At 49.2% G+C, this 16,794-nt stretch overlaps 1 protein-coding gene across 4 annotated transcripts in view; it reads left to right on the forward strand.

Moving 5' to 3' along the window:
• Positions 1-16,794, forward strand: part of plekha6 (pleckstrin homology domain containing, family A member 6) — a 198,616-nt gene that overhangs the window by 128,911 nt on the left and 52,911 nt on the right. For all 4 annotated transcript variants that reach the window (XM_055654906.1, XM_055654908.1, XM_055654907.1 and 1 more), the window contains 2 exons: positions 3,380-3,452; positions 5,397-5,497. In XM_055654906.1, coding sequence (XP_055510881.1) covers positions 3,380-3,452; positions 5,397-5,497 — 174 coding nt within the window. The remainder of the gene's footprint in view (positions 1-3,379; positions 3,453-5,396; positions 5,498-16,794) is intronic.

Genomic DNA, 16,794 nt, shown 5'->3' on the forward strand with positions numbered 1-16,794 from the left:
AGGGCGTGATGTCATTTGAAGATGGACGCAAAATGCAGGAGTAACTCAGCGGGACCGGCAGCATCCCTGGAGAGAAGGAATGGATGATGTTTCCTGTCGAGACTCTCCTTCAGTTTGAAAGAAGGGTCTCGACCCGAAACGTCACCCATTGCTTTACAATAATACAAAAAACTACATACCCCTCCGCGCTTCTCAGTGGCACCGGCCCCGCGCGGCCATATGATGCCCGTACGCCTCAACGCGACCACGAGGCCACGTAATTTGTGTCCCAGGGACACAGGCCCTTTAGTCAGCGGGTGCTGAATCAGTGGAGTTCATTGTGGAGGCCAAGTCAATGGATATTTTTAAGGTGGAGATTGATAGATACGGGTGTCGGGGGTTATGGGGAGGAGGCCTCACAGCGCCAAAGGCCCGGGTTCGATCCTGACCACAGGTGCTGTCTGTACGGAGTTTGTACGTTCTCCCTGTGACCAGCGTGGGTTTTCCCTGGTTTCCTCCCACACTCCAAAGACGTACAGGTTTGCAGGTTAATTGGCTTGGTGTAATTGTACATTGCCCCCAGTGTGGGTAGGGTAGTGTTGGCGTCGGGCCTGTTTCCGCGCTGTATCTCTGCACTGTAAACTAAACAGAAGGCTGGGGGAGGCCAAGTCAATGGACAATTTTAAGACGGAGATTGATAGATTCTCGATTTAGACAATACACAGTAGGTGCAGGAGTAGGCCATTTGGCCCTTCGAGCCAGCACCGCCATTCAATGTGATCATGGCTGATCATCTCCAGCAGATTTGTCTTGTCAAGTGTTCACATCTTGGCTCTACGGTATTTAAGTCCTTGAGCAGATCCGGTGACGAGGTCTAGTGAGTCTATAATATGTTATCTTAAGCTCAGTTATATTTATACCGAATATTGAAGAGTTTCCCAAACTCTTCACTACCCAGGAGAATACATCCCGTTTTCCCAAAGAAGACCCCACCAAGTGGGAGCGTGGGAAGAATTTCACCCACTCTGTTGTAACTTTAAGCCTATACGTGTGTTTAAGTGCAGAGCAAAAAAAAACATCTGTCTCCGAAATCTTTGGCAAACAGAAGGATTTCCAGCGCTTTGTGCCCAAGCACCAGGTTATCGAGTAGTTATTGCAAATCTTTCATTCATTTGTTCGTTATTTCTCCACATCATTGTCTTTATCTCCTGTTTCACTTTCAATAGACAATAGGTGCAGGAGGAGAACATTCGCCCTCCCCGAGCCAGCACCGCCATTCAATGTGATCGTGGCTGATCATCCAAAATCGGTACCCCGTTCCTGCCTTCTCCCCGTGTCCCCTGACTCCGCTATCTTTAAGAGCCCTATCTAGCTCGCTCTTGAGAGTATCCAGAGAACCGGCCTCCGCCGCCCTCTGAGGCAGAGAATCCCACAGACTCGCAACTCTCTGTGCGAAATGGTGTATCCTCGTCTCCGTTCTAAATGGCTTACTCCTTATTCTTAAACTGTGTGGCCCCTGGTTCTGGACTCCCCCAACATCGGGAACATATGTCTCTCTCGTGACTTTCAGTCTGAAGAAGGGTCTCGACCCGAAACGTCACCCATTCCTTCTCTCCAGAGATGCTGCCTGTCCCGCTGAGTTACTCCAGCTTTTTGTGTCTATGTTCATTTTTACTGCGGATTGGCTTCTCTTATTTGTTATCATATTGGGATAATGAGATGAAAGCAGACAGTGGTTCATAAGATCACATGATCATATACAGAATAGTGAAAGGCTTGGATAGAGTGGAGGTGGAAGAGTCTAGGACTAGAGGTCACAGCCTCAGAATTAAAGGATGTTTTTTTAAGAAGCAGATGATATATATTTCGTCAGAGGGTGGTGAATCTGTGGATTTCTTTGCCACAGAAGGCTGTGGGGGACAAGTCAGTGGATATTTGTGGCAGAGATAGATCGATTCTTGATTAGTACAGGTGTCAGAGGTTATGGGGAGATGGCAGGAGAATTGGGTTATGAGGGAGAAATAGATCAGCCATGATTGAATGGCGGAGTAGACTTGATGGGCCGAATGTCCTGATTCTACTCCTATTCCTTATGACCTTATGATAAGCTGTGAACGATTACTCAAGTCCAGTCAAGTGTGGATTCTTTAGACATGATGGATCATCTTGATCGGACATTGCTGGCTTTACCTTGCGCTAAACGTCATTCCCTTATCATGTATCTGTACACTGTAAATGGCTCCAGCATTTAGTGTCGGCCAAGCTATTGAGGCCAGTTTATCAAAAATGACAAAAATGTCACGAAGGACAAGACAGATGGAGGAATGGATTGAGTCACCATTACCCATCAATGCAGGGTGAGAGGGCTGAAGTGAAGAGCTGTCTTGTTGCGTGCTATCCAGTCAGCGGAAAGACATGACGTGATTACAATCAAGCATGGAATATTGTCATAGCATACAGATACAGGAGGAAGGGAATAACATTTAGTGCAAGATACAGTCTAGTAAAGTCCGATTAAAGATAGTCCAAGGCTTTCCAGTGGGTGTAGGAAGGAACGGCAGATGATGGTTTAAACCGAAGAAAAGCGCAAAGTGCTGGAGTAACAGCGGTTTACGTAGCATCTCTGGAGAGAAGGAATGGGTGACGTTTCGAGTCGAGACCCTTTTTTTAATTCAAAAAATTAATTCAATTATTAAAAATGATATTTACAATGACAAACTAGAACCCAGCACCGTAATACAAGACAAATAAATATACTAAATAAACTATGATACAACTATGTTACAATCATTGTCCACGATGCATTCAACCCCCCGCGATGCCCAGCGGTCCCGGAAATCCCCCAGGCTGCCCGTGGACATAGGTACATAGAAACATAGACAATAGGTGCGGGAGTAGGCCATTCGGCCCTTCGAGCCTGCACCGCCATTCAATATGATCATGGCTGATCATCTAACTCAGTATCCTGTACCTGCCTTCTCTCCATGCCCCTGATTCCTTTAGCCACAAGGGCCACATCTAACTCCCTCTTAAATATAGCCAATGAACTGTGGCCTCAACTACCTTCTGTGGCAGAGAGTTCCAGAGATTCACCACTCTCTGTGTGAAAAATGTTTTTCTCATCTCGGTCTTAAAGGATTTCCCCCTTATCCTTAAACTGTGACCCCTAGTACAATGTAAGCAATATAATAAACGAGATTTAAAAAGTTCGGCTTGCGGGTAGAATCAGCCACTTACTTTGCGTTGACTGGGTGGCTGTTCCTGGGAACTGGCCCAGTATTAGACGTCGCTCAGCTACTGTACATCTGTGCCCTGGGGGGAAGGTTGGATGTTTTTTTTTAATAAATCCGCTCACTTTAAACTAACACGAGGATGTGACTGTGTGATTATGTTTTGACAGGCAAGCTCGGGCGTGAAGTCGTGGAACAAACGGTGGTTTGTGTTAGCGGACCGCTGCCTCTTCTACTACCGAGGTGACCGGCTCTAACTGAACCCTTGCCCTGCACCCTTTTGGCAACTCTGCCACTGCGCCTTGCCAGTAGCGAGTTCACTGTTAGTCTGGTTCAGAGAGATACAGCCCAGCCCGTCCGCACCGACCAGCGATCCCCCCGCACGTGAACATGAGCCTACACGCACTACGGACAATTTACACACACACCAAGTGCACAAACCCAAGCCAATTAACCTGCAAATCTGTGGAATTCTCTGCGTCAGAGAGAGGTGGAGGCCGGTTCTCTGGATGCTTTCAAGAGAGAGCTAGATAGGGCTCTTAAAAATAGTGGAGTCAGGGGATAAGGGGAGAAGGCAGGAACGGGGCACTGATTGGGAATGATCAGCTATGATCACATTGAATGGCGGTGCTGCCTCGAAGGGCCGAATGGCCTACTCCTGCACCTATTGTCTATTGTCTAAACCTGTACGTCTTTGGAGAGTGGAAAGAAACCGAAGGTCTCGGAGAAAACCTTGGAGAAAACCCAGGCAGATCATGGGGAGAACGTACAAACTCCGTACAGACAGCACCCGTAGCCGGGATCGAACCTGGGTCTCCGGCATTGCAATCGCTGTAAGGCAGCGACTCTACCGCTGCGCCACCGTGCTGCCCCCGAGAGCTATTAGATTTGTTATTAGATGAGTTACGAGGATGTGGCCAGTTGGAGTATTGGGTGTAAATGTTAGGAGGTCGTGATGCAGTTGTATAAGACGTTGGTGAGGCTGCATTTGGAGTATTGCGTTTAGTTCTGGGCACCATTTTATAGGAAAGATGTTGTCAAACTGGACGGGGAACAGAAGATTTACGAGGATGTTGCCAGGGCTCGAGGGTCTGAGCTGCAGAGAGAGGTTGAGCAGGCTGGGTCTCTATTCCTTGGAGTGCAGGAGGATGAGGGGTGATCTTATAAAGGCGTATAAAATCATGAGAGGAATAGATCAGGCAGATATACAGAGTCTCTTGCCCAGAATAGGGGCATCAAGGACAAATGTTTATGGTGAAGGGGAAATGATTGAATAGGAATCTGAGGGGTAACTTTTTCACACAAAGGGTGCTGGGTGTATGGAACAAGCTGCCAGAGGTGGTAGTTGAGACTGGGACTATCTCAATGTTTAGGAAACAGTTAGACAGGTACATGAATAGGATGGGTTTGGGGGGGATATGGGTAGGTGGGACTAGTGTAGATGGATCATGTTAGACGGCGTGGGCAAGATGGGCAGAAGGGCCTGTTTCAATGCTCACAATCCAACCCTAGTGTATAAAATATGGATGAAATGCATTGCCACAGCTCCGTAATTTGTAGATTCATACAATATAACTTATAGAAAACATCAAATTTCTCACGAATCTTAAATTGGCAACCATGCACATCCAAGACGCAATGGGCTAAGTGTTCGGCTGGCGACCGGAAGGTAGCCGGTTCGAATCCCGCTTGGAGTGTATACTGTCGTTGTGTCCTTGGGGCAAGACACTTCACCCACCTTTGCCTGTGTGTAAATGTAATGTAATTATGTGAAGCACTTTGGGGTCAATGCAAGTTGACTAAAAATGTGCTATATAAATAAGATTATTAATTATTATTAAGAATGACTCTAGTAAGATCAAATTTAAGGATGCTAATTTTTGATTTAGCTTAGTTTAGAGATACAGACTCTAAGTCCCATTGAGTCCGCATCGACCAGCGATCCCCGCACTCTAAGACCATCCTATACACACTAGGGATAATTTACAATGAGGCCGGAGAACGGGATTGAGAGGGAAAAATCAGCCATGATCGGATGGTGGAGTGGACTCGATGGGCTGAAGGATAGCATGGGGGTCAGAGTCACACCTTGGTGCACCATTCTCCCGTTAGAGCAGACCGATTGTGGGGGGGGGGGGGGGGGGGAAGAGATGCTTCAGTAACCACGTGCCTTTTCTTCAAATCCAGATGAGAAAGAGGAGGCGGTCCTGGCGAGTATCCCGCTGTTTAGCTTCCGAATCAGCCCAGTTCAGCCCGCAGATAACATCGCCCGCAAGCTGGCATTCAAGGTGACGTGATGCCCTCTGTAGTCCCTTGTTCTAAGTGCACGGCGATTTCATGTTGCCCTTTGCGCGACGGAGCGGATAGCTATCGAGCGGCCTGTACACTCTGGTAGTCCACACAGGACTGGTTCCTGCTTCTTGCAGAAGGCAAGAGTGTCTTCTAGTACAAGGCTCAAGGTTGGGTTGCATGCCTGGAGGTCTCATCAGATGAAGCTGTGCTTGGCGCTGCCCTGCCCATACACTCCTACCACTAGCCCCTCCCCACACACCTACCTCTCGTGTCCTTTGACAGATTAGTAGGCCCTACGGCAGAATTAGGCCATTCGGCCCATCAAGTCTACTCCGCCATTCAAACGTGGCTGATCTGCCTTCCCCTCTCAACCCCATTCTCCTGCCTTCTCCCCGTAACCCCCTGACACCTGTACTAATCAAGAATCTGCTTTGAAATGATCCATTATCTTGGCCTCCACAGCCGTCTGTGGCAATGAATTCCACAGATTCACCACCCTCTGCCTAAAGAAATTCCTCCTCATCTCCTTCCTAAAGGAACGTTCTTTAGTTCTGTGGCTGTGCCCTTTGGTCCTAGACTCTCCCACTGATGGAAATATCCTCTCCATGTCCACTCTGTCCAGGTTTTTTGCTATTTTGTACGTTTCAATGAAGTCTCCCTCTCATACTTCTAAACCCCTGTGGAACAAGGCCACGCTCCGTCAAACGCTCATCAAACCTCAACCCAATTATCCCCCTGGACAGTGGCGGAATGGCCAGGGTGTCAGCTTGCCCGATGGCAAGTGGGCCCCTGATGAAGTGGGCCCCCTTTGTCTCCTGGCAACCAATATTTTTAGACCCAGTCCGCCACTGCCCCTGGATCTTCCCCCTGGACCCTCCCCTGCCCCAGCACGTCCCTCCTCAGATATGTGCACCAATTTGGTTCTGGACACCCGAGGAGTGAGACGTTGGTGAGTGTACGGTAGCTCAAAGCTGCAGGAAATGCCACAGCAAGAGCTCGTGGGTTGACACCTCCAGGAATATAACCATGTGTGAGAATTGTGAGACTAGCCTGGATGATTCAGGGAGATACAATGCATCTTAGCGAAGGCCACGCACCTCAGGAGGCTCTGTCTGCGATGCTGTTCCGTGATGGTTTGAGTTGAGTGTTATTTCTCTCGTCCGTGTCTCAGCTGTCGTTTGTTGCGATGTCTTCAATTGTGTTTTTGTCTCTTCCTCCTCTTCAATCACAAAGTTGCACCCGTGCCCCAACCACGTCCTAATTCCCCAACGGCATCAATTATAACAGACAGGGGAAGGTGAGAGTCCAACTTCCCCCTTTCTTGGGAAACCTCGCAACAGCCCTTGGAGCTTGCACTCAGCGAGCCACCTCCAGATTGACCAGTGGGCCCTGGTTTAGATGGACCAAGTCCGCAGACATACCCCTTGTAAGATTGTTGTTAGGAAGGGTCTCGTCCCCGAAACGTCACCCATTCCCTCTCTCCGGAGATGCTGCCTGTCCCGCTGAGTTACTCCAGCTTTTTCTGTTGTAGGAAGGAAGTGCAGACGCTGGTTTAAGCTGCGGTGGGCACAAAAATGCTGGAGTAACTCAGCGGGACAGAAGGAGTGGGTGATGTCATCCATTCCGTCTATCGGGGGATGGTGATTGCCCCATTGAAAAATTCCCCAGGTCATGGCAGCCACTCACGTTGTGATCTCACCTCGCTTCAAACAACCCAGCTAACTCTTCACATGCCGACTCCAGCCCGCCGCAACCCTGATCGCTGCTTCGCTTTGCGTTCCACCATTTACACGCTTTGGCCAAGGATTGCCGGCTGATTTAGTTGCGCTGTGACGTTGACCTCTTCCCTGGTACAACCCACGCACCTGCTGCTCGGGGCTTATTTTACTCGCTGTACACTCGTTATAAAGACATCTCGTCTGTGCCGTCCACCAGAACCTCCCAAATAGAACACAAAACCTCCAGAATGTAAGGCCAGAAGTCACGGCCATGTAGAATTGGGCCATTCGGCCCATTGAGTCTGTACCAGCCCCATTCAATCATGGCTCATCGATTTTTCCCTCTCAATGCTCCCCTCCCATTCTTCCCCCTTCTCCCCGTAACCTTTGACGCCCTTTCCGACCGAGAACCTATCAATCCCCACTTTAAAAATCCCTAATGCCGTGCCCGTATGTGGCAATGAGTTCCATGGAATCGCCACCCTCTGGTTCAAGAAATTCCTCCTCGTCTCCGTTCTCAGAATGCTTCTTGAGGCTTGCGTGTCAAGTCAAGTCACTTTTATTTCTATAGCACATTTAAAAAACAACTCTCGTTGACCAAAGTGCTTTACATTGGTGGAGGCACTAACGTTATACAACAGTGGTTCATGGATTAAGTACATACATAAATACATACATATAACCTTCCCTCATGTGGCTCCTGTCTCATGAATCACCGCCCGCAAGGTCTCAGTTTAGGTTGGCAGCAATTTCCCAATGTTTGAGGGAGACTTGTGAGTCTGTGGAATTCTCTGCCTCAGAGGGCGGTGGAGGCCGGTTCTCTGGATACGTTCAAGGGAGAGCTAGATGGGGCTCTTAAAGATAGCGGAGTCAGGGGATACGGGGGAGAAGGCAGGAACGGGGTACTGATTGGGGATGATCAGCCATGATCACATTGAATGGCGGTGCTGGCTCGAAGGGCCGAATGGCCTACTCCTGCACCTATTGATAAAAAATATATATAAAAGAGACACGGGTTTATCCAGATGATGACAAGATAATCTGTGCGGTGTCTGATCATGGAAATGGGATGTGAGTCACTGTGAGTCACTTTAGATGTGGAGTAAAAGAATTGTATTTGTTTGTGGGTGGTTTTAGTTGGAAACATTCCCTTTGGCCCACGCTGACCATCGATCACCCCCCTCACACGAGTATCTACGTTATCCCAATTTGTCCTCCACTCCCTGCACGCCAGGTCCAATAACTTCTGAGTCCACACGGACCTTCGATCACTCGTTCACGCCAGATCGATGTTGCCCCGTTTTCTCATCCACTCCCCGCACACGAGGGGCAATTCCCTTTATCCAGAGGCTAATTCACCCACAAACCCGCACATCTTTGGGACACAGGAGAAAACCCATGTGGGTTAGTCTTGGGGGCAAAACACTAAAAGGTCACAGTTGTATCTTGAACTAATGAAGTCGGGTGTAGATCAATCATTATTGATTGGTCATTATTGATTGATTGGTTGATTGATTGAAAGATACAAAGATATGGAAACAGGCCCTACAGCCCATTGATCACCCATTCACACCACTGCTATCCCACTTTTGCATCCAATCCATACAATTGAAGAGTAACTGTACAGAGAGGCCAATTAACCTACAAAATCGCATGTATTTGGGATGTGGAGGGAAACCTGAGCACCAGGAGGAAACCCACGTGGCCACAGGGAGAAGGTGCAATGTTATAGACAATAGGCAATAGATGCAGGAGTAGGCCATTCGGCCCTTCGACCCAGCATCACGGCTGATCATCCCCAATCAGTACCCCGTTCCTGCCTTCTCCCCATATCCCCTGACACCCACTCTAAACTAACATAAACTAATGTTTCTAATGCAACGAATGGAATCACTAAACTGACTCCGCTATTTTTAAGAGCCCTATCTAACCCAATGTTAGTGGATGAAAAGCTTTTTAAAAATGATAAGCATAAGTTCGAAGTTTACAGGTTATGATAGCACCTAACATTCCAGACTTTTCATAAACTCATAAGTTCTTGGAGCAGGCTTAGGCCATTCGGCCCATCAGGTGGCATCTGCCATCCAACCATGGCTGATCTATCTTTCCCTCTCAACCCCATTTTCCTGCCTTCTCCCCATAACCCTTGAGACCCGCACTAAACTAACATAAACTAATGTCAAAACATCATTCAAATCTGGTGATAAAGAATGACTAACAGTTTATTTAATTCAACCCCACAATTCGATAGTAATTTATACATATTATTTGTGTTTATGTATATGTAAGAATCCATTGGATGACAGTGCAGGCTTCTGGGCATCCATTAACCTACATATTAAATCCTTGAATTAGATTCCGGCCTTTAATTTGCTCCTGGGTAACCATTATTCTATATATAAACACTCTAATCCTCTTGACTATATTCTAAATTACAGTTCAAATGAATTCTCCGTTAAATTATTTAATGTTAATAAAACAACCTGCTTGCTACTGTTGAATAGTCTTGAGGCGGAGAGCTTAGTTTTAGCTTCAGAGATACAGCATGGGAACAGTCCCTTCAGCCCGCAGAGTTCATGCCGACCATCGATCACCCATCCCAGTTTCTCATCCATTCCTACATATTAGGGGCATTTTTTTTTTAACATAGGGCCAATTAACCGACAAACCGGGGTGTGGGAGGAAACCGGAGCACCCGGAGGAAACCCTCGCAGTCACAGGGAGAAATGGCAAACTCCACAGAGACAGCACCCGAGGTCAAAATCGACCCTGGGTCTCTGGCCCAGTGAGGCAGCAGCTCTACCCGCTGCACCGCTGTGCCGTCCACAATAGGGTCCCAATGCCCGCTTAGACCCTGGATGCAAATACAATACTGAGCTACCATCTATTTCATTGGAGACCCTCGGGATGGGCAGCCCGGTGGCGCAGCGGTAGAGTTGCTGCCTCACAGCGCCAGAGACCCGGGTTTGATCCTGACTATGGGTGCTGCCTGCACGGAGTTTTCCCGTTCCTCCCATTTACTCCGAGTGCTCCCGGTTTCCTCCCACACTCCAAAGATGTACAGGTTCATAGACTATAATTGGCTTCGGTAAAATTGTAAATTGTCCTTGATGTGTGTGTAGGATAGTGCTTGTGTACGATTGCTGGTCGGCACGGACTCGATGGGCCGAAGGGCCTGTTTCCGCGCGTTGTATCCCTAAACTAACCTAAACTCTCTTTGATCGGACTTTACTGGACTTTATCTTGCACTAAACGGTTATTCACACTAATCCCTTCATCGTGTATCTGTACACTGTGGACGGCTCGATTGTAACCATGTCTTGTCGTGCTGCTGACTGCTTAGCACGCAACAAAAGCTTTTCACTGTACCTCGGTTGCACGTGGCTATAAACTAAACTCTAAAGTGTGTGCCAAGGGAGGGCAGGCATCGTCTGGGCTCCCGCGTTTCCCTTCAATCTAATTTTCTATGTTAACGCAATTCATTCATTAATCATCGTTGAAAATATCAGCGACGCAGTGGCGCGGTTTCCGATGGGAACGGTGATGGGACGCACCACACGTCTCTGTCCTCCAGTTCCTGCCGACTTCCGCCGCTGGAAGTTATAGGATTTTGGTGTTTGTGCGTGTGCTTTGTCATCGTTCCTTACTGTAATGTCTTCCTTGTTGCGACTAGCACAATGAATACGCGTCCGACATCTTGTAGGAAAAGTTTAATCTGCAATGACTGAAACTTCCAGAAGGAACTGGACCTCAGTCACAAGGCACAGGTACATTTGCCAGCTTCTGCTTTTGGCCTCAAGGGGGCACTGGCATTTACATGACATATACATCACATCTCCCCCCTTCACTTTAATTACTTCACACTTACAACGCCGTGTACGACAGCGATCGCAACGTCTACTGAAGTGTGGAACGGCCGTCGGCTCGCTAGGAGCTCATCTGCCCTTTGACAGGTCTTGTTTTTGGGGGTCCACAGCCCCCTCCTCACCTGGCTAACCAGGTTTAGTTGTCGACTATCTGACCATGGAGCAGTTAGCACGGGATTACATCGTACCTGTGTGTGGGGGGGGGGGTGAACGATTCCCCCCGCGACCTGACCTGGAACGCAATCCCCTGTAATATCAAATCCAACGCACCTTCGATTAAGGTTAGATGCTTCCATCCACACTTCCTCGTCTATAATAAGTACACGCAGTTGAAAAAAACATGGCGTGTAGAGAAACACACCAACATGTTGACACAGTGTGTGTGCGCGGTGATCTGTTGTCCATGTCTGGTGTGTGTATGTGTTTGTCCAGACTGTTTGCACGCCTGCTATTGTGCGAGTCGGAGCTCTCTGTGTGCTTGTGCCTGTCCGTGCGGCAAAGTTGCCCTTTAGAGAATGTGATCGGGGATTCAGGTGGTCACGGTGGCGCAGCGGGTAGAGTCGCTGCCTTACAGCAAAATGCAGCGCCGGAGACCCGGGTTCGATCCCGACTACGGGTGCTGTCTGTGCGGTGTCCGTACGCTCTCCCCGTGACCTGCGTGGGTTTTCTCCGAGATCTTCGGTTTCCTCCCGCACTCCAAAGACGTACAGGTTTGTAGATTATTAATTGGCTTGATAAAAAAAAAATGTATGTAGAATTGTCCCGTGCTGAGTGATGCTCCCCCTAGAGTGTTTTCAGCGTACTACATCCAGGTCCAGATTTGGCCAAAGTGGCCTGGACCTAATGGTCAACTGAGCTGCAAAGCAGGTGGATTCACAAGAGATGACGGTTGCCGGAATCAGAGGAGGAATACTTCAGGAACTAGGAGCTAGGAATCAGGAGCTAGGGGCGGCATGCTGAGGAACACAGTGGGCCGAGCAGCATCTGATGAGGGAAGGAACTGCAGATGCTGGATTTATGGAGACAAATGGCTGGAGAAACGGAATAGGTGACTTCAAATTTCAACTAACTCCAGCATTCCTTCCCTAGATAGATTTTTGATTAGTACGGGTGTCAGAGGTTATGGGAGAGAAAGGCAGGAGAATGGGGTTAGGAGGGAGAGATAGATCAGCCATGATTGAATGGCGGAGAAGAGTTGATGGGCCGAATGGCCTAATTCTACTCCTGTCACTTATGACCCCTGACCCCCCCCCCCCCCCCCCCCCCCCCCCCCCTCCCCTCCATCCTAGTTGTCCTCGTTCCACTGTTTCACTTCCTTGTACCCCCCTCATTAGCACACCCTCCCCTGCCAACAATAGACCATTATGGACTCCACCCAGCAGATTGTCTGATGCTGCTTGACCCACTGAGATTTCCCCCAGCAGATTGTCTGATGCTGTGGAGAAGGTGGGTTTGGACCACACAAGTAAGATGAAGAGCCCTCAACCACAATGTTCAGATGTCCTGAATATGAACAGGGAGCAGAAAATACTGGAGATACAAAGTTATCTGTATCCCTTCCTGTCCATAGAACCAGTCAAAGAACTTCCACCTCAATGGCCCTGTCCCACTGTACGAGCTAATTCAAGGACTCTCCCGAGTAAAAAACAAAATTCAAACTCGTGGTAAGCACGTAGAATGTACGTAGCGGGTACGTGAGAGCTTGGGGACGTCTCTTAGCGGCTCGTAACGCTAACGGCAGGTACTCGGCAAACGCGACAAGCTCGTGAAGATTTTTCAACATGTTGAAAAATGTCCACGAGAGCCCCGAGTACCTACGAGCGGCCATTACCATAATTCTCCGAGTTCGAATCAGGGGAAACTCGGGAGAATTAGCTCGTACAGCGGGACAGCCCCATAAATTCTTTTCAGCAAGAGGCTGACAGACCAATTGTGTTTAGTTTAGTTTAGAGATACAGCGCAGAAACAGGCCCTTCGTTCCACTGAGTCCACGCCGACCAGCGATCCCCGCACATTAACACTATCCTACACAGACTAGGGACAATTTTGCATTAAACCCAAAGCCAATTAACCTACAAACCTGCACGTCTTTGGAGGAAACCGAAGATCTTGGAGCAAACCCATGCTGGTCACAGCGAGAACATACAAACTCCATACAGACAGCACCCGTAGTCGGGATCGAACCTGGGACTCTGGCGCTGTGAGCGCTGCAAGGCAGCGACTCTACCGCTGCGCCACCGTGCTGCCCCTAAAAAAAACATGTTTTTGAGAAATAAGACTCAAACATTTCTATCATTGAAAAATTGGTGAAGAAATTGGTGAATCTGAACTGTTGGTTGAAGGGCTTCAAAAGTTGTTTGAGTTTTGATGTAACCCAAGGATTAACTCTCAGCATGTATCCTTCAAAACAAAACAGATACTCAGTTACCCAGAATGACGAGAGTGAAGGATCAGGTGCGATCATCACTGCTTTCTGCCGATCAATAATAAGCCTCTGATCAAGAGGGTCCATGTTTGAATCGGCTAAATAGTGAAGCAAGGAACTGCAGATGCTGCAATCTCGAGCAAGACACAAAGTGCTGGAGTAACTCTGCAGGTCAGGCGGCATCTGTGGAGAGAATGGACGATAGACAATAGGTGCAGGAGTAGGCCATTCGGCCCTTCGAGCCAGCCCCGCCATTCAACGTGATCACGGCTGATCATCCACAATCTGTATCCCTGTTCCTGCCTTCTCCCCATATCACCTTAACTCCGCTTTCCCTAAGAGCTCTATCTAACCCTCTCTTGAAAGCATCCAGAGAACCAGCCTCCACTGCCCTCTGAGGCAGAGATTTCCACACACTCACAACTCTCTGTGTGGTAAAGAACAGGTGACATTTTGGGTGGAAACCCTTCCCTCAGATTCAATTCAGAATCAAGTCTGACCAAAATGTCATAGGTTCGATGGGCAGAATTAGACCATTCGGCCCATCAAGTCTGTTCCGCCATTCATTCACGGCTGATCTATCTCGCCTTCACAAACCCCATTCTCCTGCCTTCTCCCCATAACCGCTGACACCCGTACTGATCAATAATCTGTCACTCTCTGCCGTAAAAATATCCATTGACTTGGCTTCCACAGCCTTCTGTGGCAATGAATTCCACAGATTCACCACCCTCTGACTGGAGAAATTCCTCCTCGTCTCGTTTTATAGGTACATCCTTATATTCTGAGGCTACGGCCTCTGGTCCTAGACTCTCCCACCAGTGGAAACATCTACTCTATCCAGGCCTTTCACTATTCAGTAAGTCTCATTGAGGTCCTCCCCATCATCCTTCTAAACTCCAGCGAGTACAGGCCCAGCATCGTCAAATGCTTATCTTAAGTTTACCCAATTAGGTAGTCCCTGCTTTCTCCCTCCTTCCCTTCCCCTCCCCTTCCCACCTCTCCCACAGCCTACTGTCTCCGCCTCTTCCTGAAGAAGGGTCTCAACCGGAAATGTCAGCTATTCCTTCGCTCCATAGATGCTGCCTCACCCGCTGAGCTTCTCCAGCAGTTTTGTCCACCTTCGATTTTTCCAGCATCTGCAGTTCTTTCTTAACCAATCATTCCTGGGATCATTCTGGTAAATCTCCTCTGGACCCTCTGAAATGTTACCCATCCATTCCCTCCACAGATGCCGCCTGACCCGCTGAGTATCTCCAGCACTTGGTGTCTTCTTTTGAATCGGCTAAACTTTACATTTCAAAATAAAGTTTCTGAGCATAGTTTGTGTGGCTGGTCAGTGAAGGGCCTGTCCCACCAGCATGCGCTTGCATGCGTCTAGCACGACCAAACGTGGTCGCTTGAGGCGTACGGCTGCGCGGAGCCGGTCCCATTTTGATCGGCGGAGGCGTATGGAGTTGTGCAGAGCTGGTCCCGACATCATGCGGAGCTCCGAAAATCCTGCACTGTCCAAAAATTCCGCGCGCCAACGGCCTGTCAGCCCGCAGGCGCATTGAGGGCGTACGCAGTCTCGACGGGCGTACGCAGTCTTGACATCGTACGCAGCGTCTTGAAGGCGTACGCCTAGCACGTGCCATTGCGCGATGACGTCACCGCCCGGCGTGTCGTTGCGTGGTGACGTAACCGCCCGATGCCGTGCGACGTCCAAATTCAGTCGGCCCGCCTCCTGCCCAGCTGATTGGTGAGTATGATGTCGGGACCAGCTCCGCACAACTCCATACGCCTCCGCGGTTCGAAGTGGGATCGGCCCCGCGAGGCCCGTACGCCTCAAGCCACCACGTTTGGTCGCGCTAGACGCATGCAATCGCATGCTGGTGGGACAGGCCCTTTAGTTGGTGAACTAACAACCCCAGGCTGTTGTGGTTGGACCACGACGAAATGTTCAGGATGGGAATGGCAGGCGGGAAGGGAGAAGGTTTCTCTGCACTGCTTCTGCTGCCTTCGGGCACTTCACCGCTGACGGGCCACCTTGAAACGTTGTCTGTTCGAGTTCCAACCCGTTCCATGAGCAGTGAACTCGTTCTCCCTTAAAACACCAGCGATTATGTTAAGGGTTGCCGGTGGTGAGAGCGGTTGTTCCATGAGACGCGGTGATTCTCCTCGCCTGATCATTCATCGTTTTACGTTTCAGTCAGACAGTCGCAGCGAGATTGGAGCAATTGGGTTTTCCTCTGTATACGTTTGCCTGACTTACACCTCCTGGACGCTTCTCCTGCCACTACCCCTCGACAATCGCAGAGAGCTTTGGTATCTTCGAGTCTCGGTGGAGTTTAGTTTAGTTTGACGGCACAGCATGGATCACTCTCCTTCGAGCCGCACCGCCATTCAATGTGATCATGGCTGATCATCCACAATCAGTACCCCATTCCTGCCTTCTCCCCATATCCCCTGACTCCACTATATTCAAGAGCCCTATCTAGCTCATTCTTGAAAGTATCCAGAGAAACCTGAGGCAGAGAATTCCACAGACTCACCACTCTCTGTGAGAAAAAGTGTTTCCTCGCCTCCGTTCTAAATGGCTTACCCCTTATTCTTAAACTGTGGCCCCTGGTTTTGGACTTCACCCACCACCGGGAACATTCATCTAATTCCCCCACCAGCTTTTTTTTTTAAGACTTTGTGAGATACAGCGAGCCAAACAGGCCCTTCGGCCCACAGAGTCTGCGATCACCCCGTACTCTAGCACTATCTTACATACTTGAGACAATTTACAATCTTTACCGAAGTCAATTAACCTCCAAACCTGCATGTCTTTGGAGTGTGGGGCGGGAAACCGGAACACCCGGAGAAAACCCACGCTGGTCGCGAAGGAGAGCGTATAAAGGCGAGCACCCGTAGTCAGGATCGAACCCGGGTCTCCGCCGCTGTGAGGTGGCAACTCCACCTCCGCGCCGCCCCATGTAGCACAAAGAAACGGTTTTTCATGAGTCACCCGGCGATGGAACATTCCGGAACATTCCTGACAAATCCTGACAGGCTGCTCAACGCCCAAGGTATCTGAAATTAATCTCCAGCACGGCTCTGCAATAGCTGGCCAATTTATAATCCGCTAAACTAGAAACCTCACTTTGGCAGGAGAGGGGATGAGGCGAGATCGCCCCCGCTCAACGTGATGGCAAGAGGGAGGTCAAGGGATGAAGCTTTCCAGGAAAATGCCCAATCAGAGCTGGCGATCTTGATTCCATAGCAACCAGCTCCTGGACCACTGATGGAGACTCGGCCTA

This window comes from Leucoraja erinacea, chromosome 24 (assembly GCF_028641065.1).
Source record: "Leucoraja erinacea ecotype New England chromosome 24, Leri_hhj_1, whole genome shotgun sequence".
NCBI classification, from domain to species: domain Eukaryota; kingdom Metazoa; phylum Chordata; class Chondrichthyes; order Rajiformes; family Rajidae; genus Leucoraja; species Leucoraja erinaceus.